Consider the following 16,706-nt stretch of genomic DNA (forward strand, 5'->3'; position numbering starts at 1 on the left):
GGTTAGCGCCTTCGTTCAGACCTTCTCACGGCCTATATGGGAAACTGGCGACTGTATGTAGTAATAGCAATTATGTTATCATGAACTCGTCAACCATCGTCAGTCAAAACTATAGAAACGTTACCTTAGGTCTTTTGAAACGATTTCGATGTTCATCCAACACACGTCACGTGAAATACAGACGATCTATTGATCTATATAAAATTTTGGTGACGCTGAGCATGTGTGTGTGTATGTATATTGTATAGCCTACTGTTACCAACTAGCACTGTCGGTTAGTTGTAGTTTTCCAGGAAGGATAAACTCTCGTCCTATCGACTTCTATGCACCCGACACTTTAATCTGTGTAGCGATTGCCAGACACCAGTCATACGTTACAGTAGGTGGCGCTTTAAAATGACGCTTCGGAGATCTGAGACTTTATTTGCCGGGTTCGTATTCCACAAAGATCTTTTGGAAAATTAGCTAAAGTTTTCGGAATTGATCTGACGCTAGAATCCAGGTAATTGACATTTTCGTAATATTCATTGGTATCAAGTTTTAGTCGCCAAGACCCCCAGAGAATAGGCGAAGCCCCATGGGGTCGAATACCCTAGGTTAGGAACCCCCGCCTTAAACTGAAACGTCGTATAACCTGATTGTTTGTATTTTCAAATTTTATGCACAGCAGTTATGAGTGTAGGTAATATCAAAAAACACTAAAAAATGTAAAAATGTTCGATAATAGGTAGGATATGAAAACTTGAGTAATAATCGAAGCTTTAAAATATTGCGATATCCTGATTTGTGGAGTCATCATCGTCAATGCGCGGTTCGACCAGATACTGGTGAACGATGAGGTTCCTTGTGCAGCACTTGTGGATGACAACGGAGCTGTAAAGGTACAATATTTATATATCACTCTTCCTATGCTGACAATCGGGTGAATAAAAGAATTCAGGAAAGGTAACATGCAGTCATCGTTACAACCCAGATAGAAGTACTAAATAACAGTGTACAAATAGTAGTAATATTCGGGCAATGTCAAATCGACTTCGAACAGAAATAGAAGCACGAGGGATTGAAACTACGAAGTGTATTGAGAGGAGACTTTCATTGTCGATCGACGATAACTATTTACAAAATTACCAGATGCATTCCAACAACTTATAGACTACCAGGAATGTCAGTGCTGTTTTAATGGGTTAAACTTCTAAACAGTATGAAGTGCCAGGGATGGAACTTTATTCAACTGTCGTTACTGCGATCCCAATCAGAACACTTATCTGACCTAATAGAAATTGTTCAAATCCATGCTATAGTATAGCATGTATTGGCAGCAGTAGCAGCTATACCAATACATTAAAAGCTCGCGAAATTTATACGGTTGATGTAAGCAAAGGCTAATAAAATGTGAGAGGGAAAAATAAACCACTTAGCCTAATCAGTTCAATTGGGCATAATTAAATTGATTTCGCTCAAAGACATTGGGGGTAAGTCAATACTGACCACATCTGATGCAGAGTTGGAATTTCGTCAAATTAGATTAGAATTGAAATTATAGCTGTGCATTAGTTGCCGAATTATATTATAATTAGAATTATCACTTTATCCGGAAAAACACTTGAAAGTTGAATTAAGTTCCGACTTGGAAAGAAATACAACAAATACCTAGTTCCGTTCATATCAAATTAATGTTCATTTTCAAGAAAAAGTGAATGGCAGGTGTATGAGTAGCAAGCTTGGCTTGTTTCGCACTATATGCAGTTCTGATCAGCATGATCTGGAAAATCGGAAACTTAGTTTAGAATTGAAATTAGAGTGTAGAAACATTCCATGAATTACTTTAGAAACGTATCGCCGGGACTTAGCTCCAAATGCACAACAATAATTATCTAGTTGTTCAAGTCTGGGCATATTTCTGATGGTAATATACCTGCAGTGGTGAACTCCGGCGGGCACGGTCCCTCGTCGATCGATACGTCGTCGATTGCAATATTTCCCAAATAATTAGAGCCACGAGGATTTAGAATGACTGCTTCAAAGACAACCTGTATAAAAGTTTAGATGTGCAATAATATACCACCATTCCATGCAGTACATACACTGTAGGTCTGCAGTAAGTCACCAAAAGTTTGTGAACAAAAAGTCTGGTCCAGGATGAGAGCAACTTTTACCTGTGCCGCGTTAGATACCACAACTCACTAAACTCTGAGAATAATGTTGATGAAGCCAAATGCGAGACCACGATGACATTTTTCTCAGGACAAAATGTCCTTTCGCCTCCCGACTACGCCCCTGGGCATAGCCTCGGAACACGCTTAGTGGTAACGCCCATCTTCAACAAAGCCGCTATTTGATGCGTTTATAATTGTCATATCGCGACGGTGCAATCACAGTAGCTTATATCAACTTTTCCAATTTTGAGAATCATTTTTTAATTCATAGAAGATTAAGTTTTTGTAATATTTTCGACCAGCTATGGGAACATCAATAATGCTGGTTTAGCACTGTGCAGCAATACACAGCACTATACTCATTCAAGAGAGATGACTAAAGCTGCATTTTTATTTGTGGGCTAGTCATCTATATAATTACAGACACTAAGATGAAACTCGTGCGGTTCATTTATGAATTACTGTCTTCATCATTCCATGACCAAAGCTTACATCAGGTTGTTGTTTGACTCGTCAGTTTAGTGACTTATGAAAACCTATTCTGAGGCATAAGTGGCGTCCTTTCAACAGTCAACGCATTTCAGGTGCCAAAATCATCGCCGGTCATTTTGACTGAGACATATGTAAAATGAAACGACCGTATATTATTGAAGTCACAAATTTTCCATAGAGTTAATTAACTAATAATTTGTGAGACACAATGTTACCTGGAAATTCTCATACTTCGCTATCGTTATATGTCCTCTGAGCCATCTGTTCTCCTTCGACCCAGTTCGGCTCCAAACAAGCTTGTCCGTCTTTGTGCGAATCAAGACATTCAGTCGGCCTATTTTAAAGAATGGGAATGGTCGGTAATTCACTACGTCACAAAACCAGACATGTCACACGGACTTGAACAAACCATTGGATTTCAAAATGCGCAGCTGGAAAAAGAACTAAAACTACTCACTTTTCAAATCTGACAATAAACTAAGTTAGAACTATAGAGCTGACGGCTTTTAAAACCGTAACTAATAATTAACTGCAACACAACGAAATACTGAATGGGAAATGAGCAATGAAATTTCGGAGAATGGGTCGGAATTTCAATAGAACAGAGTTTCGAGGTTGAAATGGGAGGGCTTTCGGCCCCTAAAACTGACCCCTGGATACACCACCGTTAGTATGTATGTATGTATAAGGAGTTTATGGTGCTCGACTACTAAGGTCTTGTGCACCACGGCTGGGGAAGCTAATAGTTGAATCAGATGCGTCTACACAATACGACAAATTCTATGACTGGATTAGCCATACGGGGATCAGTCAACAGACACATCCAAGTTAAAGCTCACACTGCTATCTATGTTAAGCTATATTTTTTAAATATTGTCTATTGTGATAGTATCAAGGACACGTCAGTAGGAAATGGTCGACAGTTTCTGGTACGCTGCACGTTTTGTAGACACCACTGTCATGACGACTCATGCGATGGAGGTGATAGTTCAATTTACAGTGTCCAGTTTGTGGTCGCAGTATAATGGATGATTCCCTCCGCGACAAATTTCGTGGACGGGGAATGCACGAGAATGGTGCGTGTAAACGTAGGTACGGAGAGTCTTGCTCGATGCCGTTCAATTCCGATATTCACTTCTCAATACATATTCCATTGGTGTGTGACTTCATTTCGGCAAGTGACACCACCGTTAGTAGCCATGACTCTGAGCTAGTAATGGCTGAGAGAAAATCAATCAACAGAACCCCGATATCGCGATTCACGAGAAACGACGACACGCCTTTATAATTGTTCTATACCTAAATTCTTTGGAACATAACTACAACTAGATCAGATCTAGAATTATTCACATTTCGAAGTCCCACAACTAGAACTAGTACTACAACTACTCAAAACAATAGTTAGTTGACCGTCTATCTAAATATATTGTTAGTTTATGCAAGTATGATGTCAGATCGATTCCATTATTTGTTGTATAGGTGGTAGTAATGACTGAGAAACTAGTAGGCTAGAACTGGTGCGGTGCGCGTTAGAATAAAATCTATTGTGCAAAATAATTTCGTCACCTTTAAAGTCCGGGCCTACATATCACTATTCTCCTGTATTTACGCATATGAAAACCAACCGATGTCGGCTCCCCACATGTGATAATAGAACCAAACGCATTTCGAAGCCAGGCGGTTTTTTCGTATCGTTGGACTTAGCAATCTTGCTCTGAAGTTTTTCCTTTTATTCGATGACGAAATAAACATGTATCCACCTGGAAATAGACAGATACATTAAAATGCAGCGAATGAGCGGCGGCATTGAGTAACATTCAGTAGTATTGCGGTATGGAGTAGCAGGACTGTAATTACTCGAATTGCGATGGTTTTGGTGACTTGAATCGAGTCATCCCTTTTAAATCTGATTCCGTATACGGAATCGGTCAACTTCATCTGGCCCTATCTTTATTTGGCTACGTCCTAGAGGCTTCATTTTTGTTTGTAGGGAAAGCTAGCAATCTTCTGATTTATATGATACCAAATTCGAAGGTATAAGGCATGACAATTTTCGAGCACCGATGATCTTACATAAGGAGTTCGGCCGAAAATACGCATGCAGAAAAAAATGGTTATCACCAAAAATTTCCAGGTATTTTCCGAGTGGGAAATCTGGTCAGACATTCTGCCAGAACATTAGAAGTCGACATGTACGGTGTTTTGTGTAATTTTCACCGTTTCAAACATCAAAACTTGTTCTTGGGAGTATTCTGAAGGGGTTTCGTAATTGTGGTCACGCTTCGGTGATTGTCAAGAACATAGTTAAGTTCGTGACCAAATATGAGTCATAAACTGGTTTACTATGCCTGCAAATGGCTCGATACGACAAGAGAAAGTATACCACGTTGTTTCATGCCATTAACTGGGCGGTAGGGGTCCAATTCGGAATTGATCTTGAAGTTGACCATTATGACCACTTACTGACCACACCCATATGTAAATTTTTCATGTATTTTTGATTTTTCGATAACTGGCGAGCGGTAGGGTTTACGGCCATGGTTGACGGCTTGTTTGAAACCTGGCAACGGTGGCTACGCACTAATGCATCATTTCTGAATCTCTGGCGCTCTCCTGGGGGTCAGTCTTAAAGGCGAGAAAGATATTTTTTAGAGAAAAAGTCTGTTTATTTAGTCTTATAAAAAACCCTAGACATGTCTTGGGGTGTCGATCGCGGGCGGAAACGGTAGAGGGATATAGTCCGCCCACTTTTAAACTGAAACAGCCCAGAGTTAAGTCTTGCTGAGGTCACGGTATGAATTTGAAAAGTGATGGTCAGTTTCGCGAAAACTGACCAAATTTCAAAAGGGTTAAAATACGGAAGATTGCTCGACACGACTTCAGTCAATTTGTGTATGATCGACTTGTATGTGAATCACTGAGCATTATTCGCATGATGCCAAGAGACCAACCATGGGACACGAACACAGTACATATCTCAAACTTAGGAGAAGGAATAATATGTACGTTGGCATTTAGGATTTATGACAGCGATATAATTTTGAGTTAGGCTTTGTTTTTCGTGTATCACCCTATTCGGCCCTTTGGGTCGGAAACCTTGAATACACGCTATGTTCGCTTAGCGTGTGCGAGTAATAAACAAAGACACTTTTTGCCAATGTTAGGGGGAGGGGGCGTTTGGTGCGTGGATTATTGGAAAAAGGAAGCGTTGTACGTACACACAACGATGGTCCAAGTGGCAATCGTTGGTGCTCAAGTAGTATCAACAATAACGCTATCTACTCAAATATAAGTACAAGTAGAGATTTCAGGAAACTAAGAAAGTAAGTATTCTAGGCCTTGTTTTGCCAAAAAATGATAACTGTCAAGTAGAACTCGAGGTACGCCGTTATTATCCACCTTTCTCTATAGGAGATATGGCGTGGCGGGTCATTCCAATGTTATCAATTGTGCAGAGTTGAAGAAAAAGAATTTCATGATCACATAAGTGATCCATAAAAACTAGTTACAGATCTAAAATACCTCTTTCTTCCCTGAAGGTGTGGTCAACCAACGGCCCCGTGCCGTGTATCTTTTTCAAAAATGTGACATCATTATTGATCGTCCAATCAAAGTCATCCACTCCCAAAATACCACCCCCTCTTACATCACGTTTGGATACCTCCTGAGAAAAACCACACAGGTCTCCATCCGAAAACGCACAGTTGAATCGCATTACATATGCGTCACTCCGACGGCTGGCTAAAAGTAATATGATGAAACGTATAATTCATGTAGAAATCTGAATATACACTACCTTTTGTAGTGGGATAAATTGTCCTCGTTACCGAATCTCCGTAGCCATATTCGTTCAACGGGGTGACGTCGACCTCGTATTCAGAAGATGCTAGATTTCTCAATTTGTACGTCATAAGCTGACCAGTTGCGATTTCTGCGAAACGTGAAATATAGCAAATATATCAACCGTTAGTAATGATTGTACGCCAGTGACTCGTAATCTTCAAGCCTTCGGGAACCCCAAAGTTTCCCCGAGTTATAAAAACAAGAATATTTCATAATAATACATCGAATTGATTACTATAAATTACTGGTTCACATAATGAACTGTGCATCATCAGAGTTTTAAAAAAAAAGCCAATAAAATATAATTTTATTCACACAAAACGAAAACACTCAGTGTGACTTCTGCTTTTACCTTTCAAATACCTGTTCAGAAGTGCGAGGTTTCACCTTAGAAAGTGCAATCGTATTGCTTCAACCAGACTGATCAGAGTGATACCAATTGCTTAATTACAAATTGCCAAACCTCCCATGCGACCACATCCACAACTATAACTACTGTCCGTGTATAATTGCCTGGAATCTATGAAGGTCAAGATGGAAGTGTCATCACACATCATATGTATGAGTTTCGGGTCTTGACCTGTAGGGTCGCTTATCACCAAAACACGGTGCCGAACCATATGCATGGATTGGCATCTTCGCGCAGACTCACTCACGGCTCATTTAGGTAGCTTGTTACTAAAAACGGATTCGGTAAGTAAAACAAGAGTTCGGCACATTCGACCAGGCCTACTCACCGCTTATTTAGGTAACACATTACTAAAAAAGGGTGCGATACCTTCGCGCAGACTTATTCACGGCATATTTGGGTGGCTTATTACTAAGGCATTTTTTTGACATGCCAAAGAAAGTCAAAATTTCGTCAAAATTGTAGCGTTAGGTCAAAATCTGTCAAAATTGTTTACAAAGTCATAAATTTTTTGCAACCTGCATTTTGCTGTATCGTAGGTTTTGCACTAAGGGTGAACTTATCACTGATATTTTACAGCTTGTAGCCTACTTTATAGGCCTGCCGTTGTAAACGGCCCATTGTCTGCTCATTGTGAATCATAAACATTCAAATGAAACAAATCAGTTGGCATGGTGTTATGCTCAACGTACCGCAATATCCTAATTCCTAATTGATGCAATTCTGCTAGGGCATTGTATGACTCTTATAGCCAGAAGCGCATGATGAAAAATTATGATGCAGACAATATTGTCAGAATGAAGCAACATCGTGTGCCACCAGCAGTGTACGCACAACTTCAGTGTTTACAGTCAACAAGGGCTGCTGCTGAACGCTCTTTCTCCATTCTTGGCAAGCTACTTAGCAAGGACAGGCACTTCTACCCAAGAATATAGGAAAGTATCTTCCGTCGTGCTACAACAAATTATAATTATTCCTACCATAATACGTGATGTAACTACTGCAATTCTTCATAGCGCCAGATTTCGTTAAAATAAAGTTTTTTCATGTACAAATTTGTTACTTTTTGAGTCAAAAAAGTTTTTCAGGCCAAACTACTTCGTAAGGACAGACAGTTCCAACCAGAAATTAAGATAAGTAGTATAAACATTATGTGAGAAAATACCTAATTTGCATACGTTAAGTCAAAATTTGGTTAAAATTAGTTTTCAAGATCAAAAAATGCCAAACATTGAATGTTTTAGGTCAAAATCTTCTGTTTTTAGGTCAAAAAATGTCCCTACTTATTACTAATAAAACGGTGCGACACGTACAACAAGGGTGCGGGACCTTCGGCCAGATTTACTCACTGCTTAGTAGGGTAACATAGGTGCGGCACCTAAACAAGGGTAGGATAGCCTACCTTCGTCCAGACTCGCCCACCGCTTCTTTGGGGAGCTTATTAATAAAATAAGTGCAGCATTAGCTCGGGGAACTTTTGGGGTTCCCGGAAACACAGGTTATGAACTATTAATCTAAAAGTTCATTCTCACCACCAACAATGGGTAGCGTGGCCTCTTTCCATTTACGGCCGGCAGTCGTCTTTAAGTCACTCCGTCTCCACCTTATCCTGCGTTAACATCATGATGGATCAGTCAGAACGAGAGCTATGCACTACAACAGGGTTTCCCAACCTGATGGCCATGACCAAAATTGAAAGAAATGCTACCAGCTGTAAGTATCCTATACTCCACTCCATTTTAACTGCGTGAATATATTACTACCACCTCTCTATATAACTGCTTCTTCATATTATTGCATTTACGTTATCCCCCAAACACCAACCAGCCTTTAAGACATTGCCATGACTAAACAAGCTAAACCATCACATCAAATGAAAAGGTAATAACTAATTAATGTAGCCTACTATCATGGTTATTGCGTGTGGTAGGCCTATTCATATCATTTTATCGTTCTACTGGTTACTAGACAGTATAAATCACTTTCACAATTACAATAACATATCTTTACCTTTTTTGGACAGGTTTAACTAATAGGGGGCATTGATTTATCAAACTTTTCAAAGGTGGCCACGGTGATAAAATGTTATGCAACCCCTTCATTACATAGTCAATAATAAGCCTACCTGTATTCTACTATTGGAGCAACGGCAAGAGGTTTCTTCTGAGTCCATCTCAAATCATATGTTATCTCATTCGCGTTTTCAGTCGATTGCAACGGTGAAGCAACACTCCGGGTATTTATCGTGTCATCTTGGTAGTAGAATTCTGGCTGATATGCGGATCCAGTCACGTTGAAGATACATGACGAGGACCCGATGCTGTTGGTGACTCGGCACTCGTAATTTCCGTAACTGGCGGACTGTGTACTTTCGGATATTATAGTCGAAGTGCTTCCCAGCGACTGCTTGTTCTTGATCCAAACGTAACTTGGATTGCTGGAACAAGAGATAGAGGTGATATTGAATCGAGCACAGCAGTTCTTAACCTAACTTTCCGATATTTTACCGGCTTGTCAAGTTATTATCTCATCGCAGTCAAAGATTTCAGTGTGGAAAGTATTTCATTAGCGATAAATATCACCATCATTTAAACGGTGCTGTCATGATGAAGTAGGCAATCTCCAAGTCATCAGAATCATGCTTTTGTGATTTTTGGGCAATTTCTTTATCCAAACGCTGCCAGAGGCCCATCGGAAGATGGAAATACGCGAAAGGGCATTGTTGCGCTTTCAGAATGCAGAGGAAAGATGTTTGGTGATGGTGAAGTGACGAAATTTCGAAACCGTGAATAGTACTATTTCCCAGAATCGTGTAAAGTTGAAGTCGTTGAAACTTCACTACTAGTTGGGATTGAGACAAATTTGAAGCGCGGCAATATAACAATATTTTGGGATAACTGTTTTTGGCACTCTCAGTATCCAATCACAAGCCGAAAATATTCGGGTTCATTTCAATATGAATATACTATTCAATCACAAGCTCATGACTACGACAGTTGTAATCCAATATTAAATTGTTGATAATCAAGACAAGGTTCCCCTGAAAATAGGCTTACGCGTCCTTAATGTATCGTGCGCTGGACGCCCGTTTAAGACCCACTGATTTAACACTACCCACGTCGCGATCAATATCTGCCATCATGGAATGATCACATTTTCAGGCTCATATGCGCATCAAGGAGGCCAATGCTTTAATTTCTCACCTGCGTTGAGACTGCGCCGATACGATACACTGAATCTCAAACGCAGAGCCCGGAGCCACTCTACGAACTTCATAACCAGGGTGAACGTCAGGCGGATCTGGTGATAGTGAACGTAGGGTTGATTCACTAGTCTGGCAATTAGGCCTACTGCTCCATACAAATGGACAAGCTTAGCGAAAAGAGTGTGTATTCACGTCCAAAAAGGTGGTACATGAAAACGTAACCTATATCAGAATTATGCCGCAGTATATAGATAACACGACATTTCCATCCGAATTAAGCTTGAAAAATTAGGCTAAGCTCAAATGGATAACGAAGTAACCTAGGGACGTAGGATTATTAACAAATCTATCACCATGAACCAATTAGAACCCTTTTTTCCGCAATGTAATCAAAAATGCTAGCGATACAATCAGAGATATCTAAATTAGATTAGATTAGATTACATTAGATTAGATATCCAGATAAGATCAGATATCCCTGGACTGAATATATACAGAAAAAGAAAACGCCGATTGATAATGATGATTGGCCTAAACAGCGCCATTATTTAATCCGGACACAGAAATAAGAAAATGCTGTTCAGTCGCTATTAAAATTGAACCTTGAATGAGATGGCATTTTCTCGACCCAACTCAAGATGTTTTGTGTATTTTAGGGATGGTGTGAACGTGAGGGTCACGTTCGAGTTCTGTATATGTGAACCTCCGAAATTTAGAGTTTCACGTTCACGAGCGAACCTTGGTAGATTCTTCACTTGGGTGAACCCTTTTCATATATTACAATTTTCACTCCATTTTGACACCTTTGGTTTAAATTTATTGCATTTCGACTGCGGGTCACTCTATGCATGGCTCTGTCAGCATAAAAATATCCACACTAAACGAGCATGCATCTTGACAATCTCATAAATTTTACTTTCTTCGTTACATAAGTTTTCTCGAAGTATCGAGCTTTCGTTTGAAAATATGTAGCGACTCTCTGCTGTGAGCTTGACCCGCAATCACGCAACATCAAGAGCGAAATACATTACATGTAGGTAGCCAACTAATGATGCTTATTCAACCAATCAATGAAATTGATATCGTTGCCTGATCTAACAGGCGTAAGGGGTGAATCTTGACGTCATATGTTTATTGTATCATAAAAAACAAATCTATTCGATTGGGGTGTTGGCTACTGTATGACTTGTTAATGGGGTAGTATCGGTGGTAAATGTATAGAAACCCGTTTTACACTCTGCTCAATATCAACGTAGCAATAGTCAGAACCCGAATACATTGTCCAGTCTGGCCTAGACCGCTAAGGCGTGAGCTTATATTCCCTTGCAAGTCCTCGTCGAAATTGTTGGCAAAGCGACGCAAGATATTGATTTTATGTGATTATTATATCATTTGATTGGTCCAGTTAATACATTCGGCGACTTTTAAAACGTCAATATGTACTTCAGCAATGTGGCATTATGTGGCCCGAGTCGTCGCTAGGTATCGTGTACAATGTACGATAATATAGGATATCGCTTCACTGAAATGTATGGTTGGAATTAGTAATACGACGTCCTGCGACGTCATGACGTTCACGTTCGCGTTCACACGAACCTGGACCTTCCAGAGGTTCACACCATCCCTAACTTGCATAAAGTCTGACACATACATCTAACTAGTAGTTCCGTTTGAGCTTGAAAGTTTATTCTTGCCCTTTGACTGAAGCCGTTGTCCAAGGACGGCATGCAGGTGTAGACTGCTTCGTCGTGGCGCGACACGTTTTTTATCGTCAAAATCCCATCCTAAAATAAATTCAGATTAGAAGATGAACACAAATTTTTCAACTGCAAATCTGCAGATGTGTCAGCATCACGTTGGATGACTAGAAAAGTGCCAGCTTTTACAAAGTATATGAGTCTTATAAGGGCAATTCCCTGCACAGACAACCGATGTTCCCACCACTACCTGTTCAAATTTCCTGAAATTTGGTACACGCACAGATGACCTAATTCCAAACAGGATGAACTCAATTTTGTGAAAATTGGACTTTGGCGTCAACAGTGACGTCACTTTGAAAATTGACAATTTTCTGCTCATTTCGGGTCTGCACATTTCAGGTTTTATCAATGCAATATTCAAGAAGGTGTAGCTAGATGTTAGATGACAGTTGAGATACGGCACTTGGATTCATCTGAAGCTTGTCTGATCATCTATATTTCCAAGTGAAGTTCAATGCCCTGTAGATTAGAGTCAAAGGTTAAATTGAGGGGGAATTTGGTCAATGGTCTAAAATCAGTGAGGCGTTACACGATTTAGACTGCGGATTGCTCAAAAACATATTAAAATATTTTGTAAAATATGATCTTAAATGAAAGTTTTGAGACTGTGAAGTAATTAAATTGCAGTTGCAAGAGCACACTTCATTTGCACATGGAAATGCAGTAGTAGTAGGGTGTGTTCGGACATCGAGTCTGGGGTGTGTGTGGACATCATGTCTGGGGTGTGTTCCGACATCATGTCTTGGGTGTGTTCGGACTGTGTTGCCATTCGAACATCGTATCTGGGGTGAGTTGGACTGTTTTGCCCCTCGCACATCGTGTCTGGGGTATATTCGGACATCATGTCTTGGGTGCGTTCTGACAGTTTTGCAACTCGGACATCGGGGCGAGGGTGTGTTCGGAATGTGTTGCCATTCGGACGTCGTGTCTAGGTCGTGTTCGGACATCATGCCAGGGGTGTGTTAGGACTGTGTTGCGACTCGGACATCGTGTCTGTGGGGGGGGTGTTCAGGCATCATGTCTGAACACTCCATAACTATACAGTTTATTTTAGTTACATTCGAATTAGAATTACTGAATTCACAAGAAAAATCGACATTGAATTAAATTCCTTATTTGAAAGAAATACAACAACAATTCAAGTTCGGTTAATATCAATATAGATCTGTCGCATGAGAATAAACGAAAAATTTAAATGGCTTCGCGGCGGCTTATAGGCTACTTGTTAGATTTGAACCAAATTTGGGGTGCAGCGTTTTTTAGGGTAACCTGACAATTTAATCAGTGAATCACTAGAACCCGGAAAACCAACCCTAATTGGGCGGTGCTGTGATATTGGTGATTCGATTTGACGTGGAAAACTAGATATTTCTATCGTCTAATTACTAGGGCAAGTTTTTGCAACTTTAGCAACTTTTTTTACAGCTCCCTGCAGCTTCCTAAATGAATGCAACTTTCCACGGATTTAATTGCAACAAACACTTGCCCTACTAATTACACTGAGCTAAATGCCGGTTGTTTAATTCTAATGTAATTCGCGACATGTTTCTGTGCTCTCAATTTAATTGCAACGTAATTTCCGGTGTTCCCGAAAAGGCTACAGGAAAGCTGAGCGAAATGAGCCAGGACTGGTTTACAGACATTTGCCATTCTTCGCTTATGAGAGTGAACTCTGGTTAGAAATGAACTGGGCTTGACTTAGCCGTAGTTCTTTCTGACTAGGAATTTTATTCAACTTCCAGGTTTTTGCAAACTCATTAATTGTAGCTATAATTCTGCGTCTGATATCATTTAGAAAATATGAAGAGATTCTCGTTGGTAAACTCTGGATTCGATGTATCCGTAACGTCGCGTGACATAATTAGCGACTCCTTGAAATTGGGTTGTCGTTGAACTAAAAGATTATCTATCGCTAGGCTCTTGTTGTATTATTCTCGGCATTGCATAATGCATAGACAACGAAGCGATCTCGCATGCGTGCCTTTGCCAGAAGAATCCATTACGCGTTGAAGACATGCCAATAGAATTGCTATTCTCAGTAGTTATGATTTAGCTTTTAGCTTATTCGATTAGCACGTTGCCTTCGGTAGCGTGTAAGGTTCTAATATAAGACCATTTTATATACTATATATACATGAAGGATGTTCAATCTGCAACCTGTACCGCTAGCCGTTTGGAAAAATATCTCTGATTACGAATTTTCCTATTCGGCGTAGATTGATCTATTAATGTAGGCTGGCTTGGTGATCATGTAACGCGTTGTTGAATATTGCTGTTCGCGATCGATAAACTATACCTGATCGGATGATCTAGTATTTATGCTATAAGCGATCGTAGTAGTAGGGAAAATAGCTTGAAAAGCTACGGTGAACTTTTACGCAACGATCATGCTCCATAGCAGTGACGTGCGGTGAGGTTCATGGCTGGTGATGGTGAGGCACGGACCCCCCCCACACACACACAAACACGCACGCTCCTAAAGTACGGTAGCCTACCTGATAAAGATATCTTAAATGTGAATAACAACAGCAGCAGGTATACAGAGTATTTTCTTTGCACACTGATAGCCGTTGCAATTCCACATTATACAATGCATGTAGGCCGTAGGGCTGGTCGCTATTGTGCTAAATGGGCAAGTTTAGACGGATAATAATTACTATCTCTTCAAGTACCAGTATAAATTATTGGAAGAATAAAGCAACGACAATATAGCCTGCAAGTAGCTATCACATACCACAATTTAACGGAAAATAAATAACAGCTACATAAGTAAGGGTATGTATATGCGTATTATATGATATTACGTATTGGCCGTCGCTACTATATATTTCCCACAAGACAGTCAAGTCAAGACTGTTGTATTCCGAAATCGATAGCGCGTTTCACTGTGCTGCGATTGTCCAATTGTTAGCGAAAAGTGCAAGAGGCAGATTCGTTTGTGCCTCACCTGGCCATTGTTTCTCTGCGATGGCATTGTCTGTGATAAAGCCGAATGTCACCTTCCTTGGTGATTTTGAGGGGGTTCTGGTAGTCTGACACTGCTAATATTTGGATTTTCGGAATCAGTGTGATGATAGCATTTGATTCATACCGGTTGTTATGAATTCCGAGCTATTTATGATGAATTGCTTTGTCGCAGAGGAGGCACGACCCGCCCGTGCCTCATCTGTGCCTCAACTCTCCTTTCGCGCTGTATTTTTGAATAATAATTATGTAAACTGATGATGTTGTGTGAAAAAATGTTCAAATTTAGTTATTTATGAACATCGATGTAAAATATCAATAATCAGCGACTCATGGAGGGTTTTCACAATTTTCACTTACTCGCCCTGACGACAGGTGAGGCACTGCCTCACCTGCCTCATTGGACCGCACGTCACTGCTCCATAGTGATTTTTACACTGTGCTCGAAAAATGCTGGGTGATAAGAGAGAGCTCTGGCGCAGGAGCAATTTAACATTTACCTTAAGCCCTGATTTCAGCGACGGATCGGTAAGACTTGCCAAGTCGGCGTTAATCAATATTACCTTATTAACCGATGCCCGGCCCGTAGTGACAGTTTCGTTGCCGTTTTTTAACCACATTATCCTGGAAAGCGGCTGTCCGATAGCTTCACAAGTCAGCCTAACGTCGGATTGCTCTTTAACCACGACAGTGCGCCGTGGCGCGGACACTCGCGTCGGTGCGGAGTCCCGAGTGATAGAGATAGATTTTTCCGCTACTGCCGCGATGGAGGAATTCAGAAGAATCGCTTTACAAATGTACGTGCCGTAATTGTCCGCGGTCGCTCGACGAATTTCCAGCACACTGTAGAATTGAAATTGACATTGAGTATGCACAGTGCCCACTGCACACACATTCGATTATTTGCAGAATCCCTTCCCAAGTGTTGCACGTTTATTTAGTTTGCTGCTAGCTATCTGACCCGCATAAGCGGTGTCTTGAAAAAGCCTAGAAGTGAGCCGTGCTACAAGTCGGAAGACACAAAATCATAGTAAAGAATATTGGTCTGGTGTAAATGTTCATTACATAGTCGTAAATCACCACAAACAACCAAAACACCCGATTGATTTAACGCAGAGGCTCTTAAACTGAGGTCCATGGGCCCACTAGGTGTCCCCGGGCTGGTTTAATTGAGTCGGTAAACGTCTATAAAAATCTTTAACTATAAACTATAAAACTAGATCGTACCTGATTACACGATCTGTTCACATTTTGACCTGTCCATTCATCTTTTCAGTGAGCACCAAAAATGATGACGTTTTTTCGGCCACTATGCCGCTTTTTAAAACACTGCACCTTGTTTTTGCAATTATTGGGTTTTGTTATAAAATTAAATAAATACCAAGACAGATAAGGTCCGCATGCAACACTGACAAATCCCCATTCGAGCGGTAGATCGGTAATTAAGTGTGGCCTGGTGTACAACATTAGAGGCCCTTACTGCAATCGTGCGGCTGTAGAATCGCAATAAGGAATATCGGCCTGGAGTAGGTTGACCATAGAAGTCGAAACGCCATGAACACTAAACGACAACAGCACCCTCGCCCGTGGAGTCGTACAACTAGACAATTTTAATCTTTTACCAATTAAATTCCAACTAGAATCATAGCTACACAATTTATTCCGAGTTAGACTATAGAATTAGAACAATAGCTACACATTATTTTTCAAATTGTATTAAAATTAGAATTATAGCTACGCAGATTTTTGCAAATTAAATTCGAATTTGAATTACTGAATTCACAAAAACTTGCAAGTTTATTCAAGATCGGGTCATATCAAATGAGAGTGCATTTCCGTAAGCATGTGAATGGCAAATATCTGTATAGCAAGCATAG

At 40.3% G+C, this 16,706-nt stretch overlaps 1 protein-coding gene across 1 annotated transcript in view; it reads right to left on the reverse strand.

Moving 5' to 3' along the window:
- Nucleotides 1–630: 630 nt before the first annotated feature.
- Nucleotides 631–16,706, reverse strand: part of LOC145440351 (MAM domain-containing glycosylphosphatidylinositol anchor protein 2-like) — a 40,328-nt gene continuing 24,252 nt past the window's right edge. The window contains exons 10-20 of the mRNA XM_080317935.1: nt 15,393–15,672; nt 11,757–11,889; nt 10,104–10,200; nt 9,026–9,337; nt 8,433–8,509; nt 6,445–6,579; nt 6,171–6,389; nt 4,274–4,408; nt 2,864–2,982; nt 1,916–2,030; nt 631–873 (exon numbers count right to left, since the gene is read on the reverse strand). Coding sequence (XP_080174061.1) covers nt 689–873; nt 1,916–2,030; nt 2,864–2,982; nt 4,274–4,408; nt 6,171–6,389; nt 6,445–6,579; nt 8,433–8,509; nt 9,026–9,337; nt 10,104–10,200; nt 11,757–11,889; nt 15,393–15,672 — 1,807 coding nt within the window. The 3' untranslated portion in view covers nt 631–688. The remainder of the gene's footprint in view (nt 874–1,915; nt 2,031–2,863; nt 2,983–4,273; nt 4,409–6,170; nt 6,390–6,444; nt 6,580–8,432; nt 8,510–9,025; nt 9,338–10,103; nt 10,201–11,756; nt 11,890–15,392; nt 15,673–16,706) is intronic.

The sequence above is a fragment of the Botryllus schlosseri genome, chromosome 6 (genome assembly GCF_051294905.1).
Source record: "Botryllus schlosseri isolate E-star chromosome 6, Bs_hap1, whole genome shotgun sequence".
NCBI lineage: Eukaryota > Metazoa > Chordata > Ascidiacea > Stolidobranchia > Styelidae > Botryllus > Botryllus schlosseri.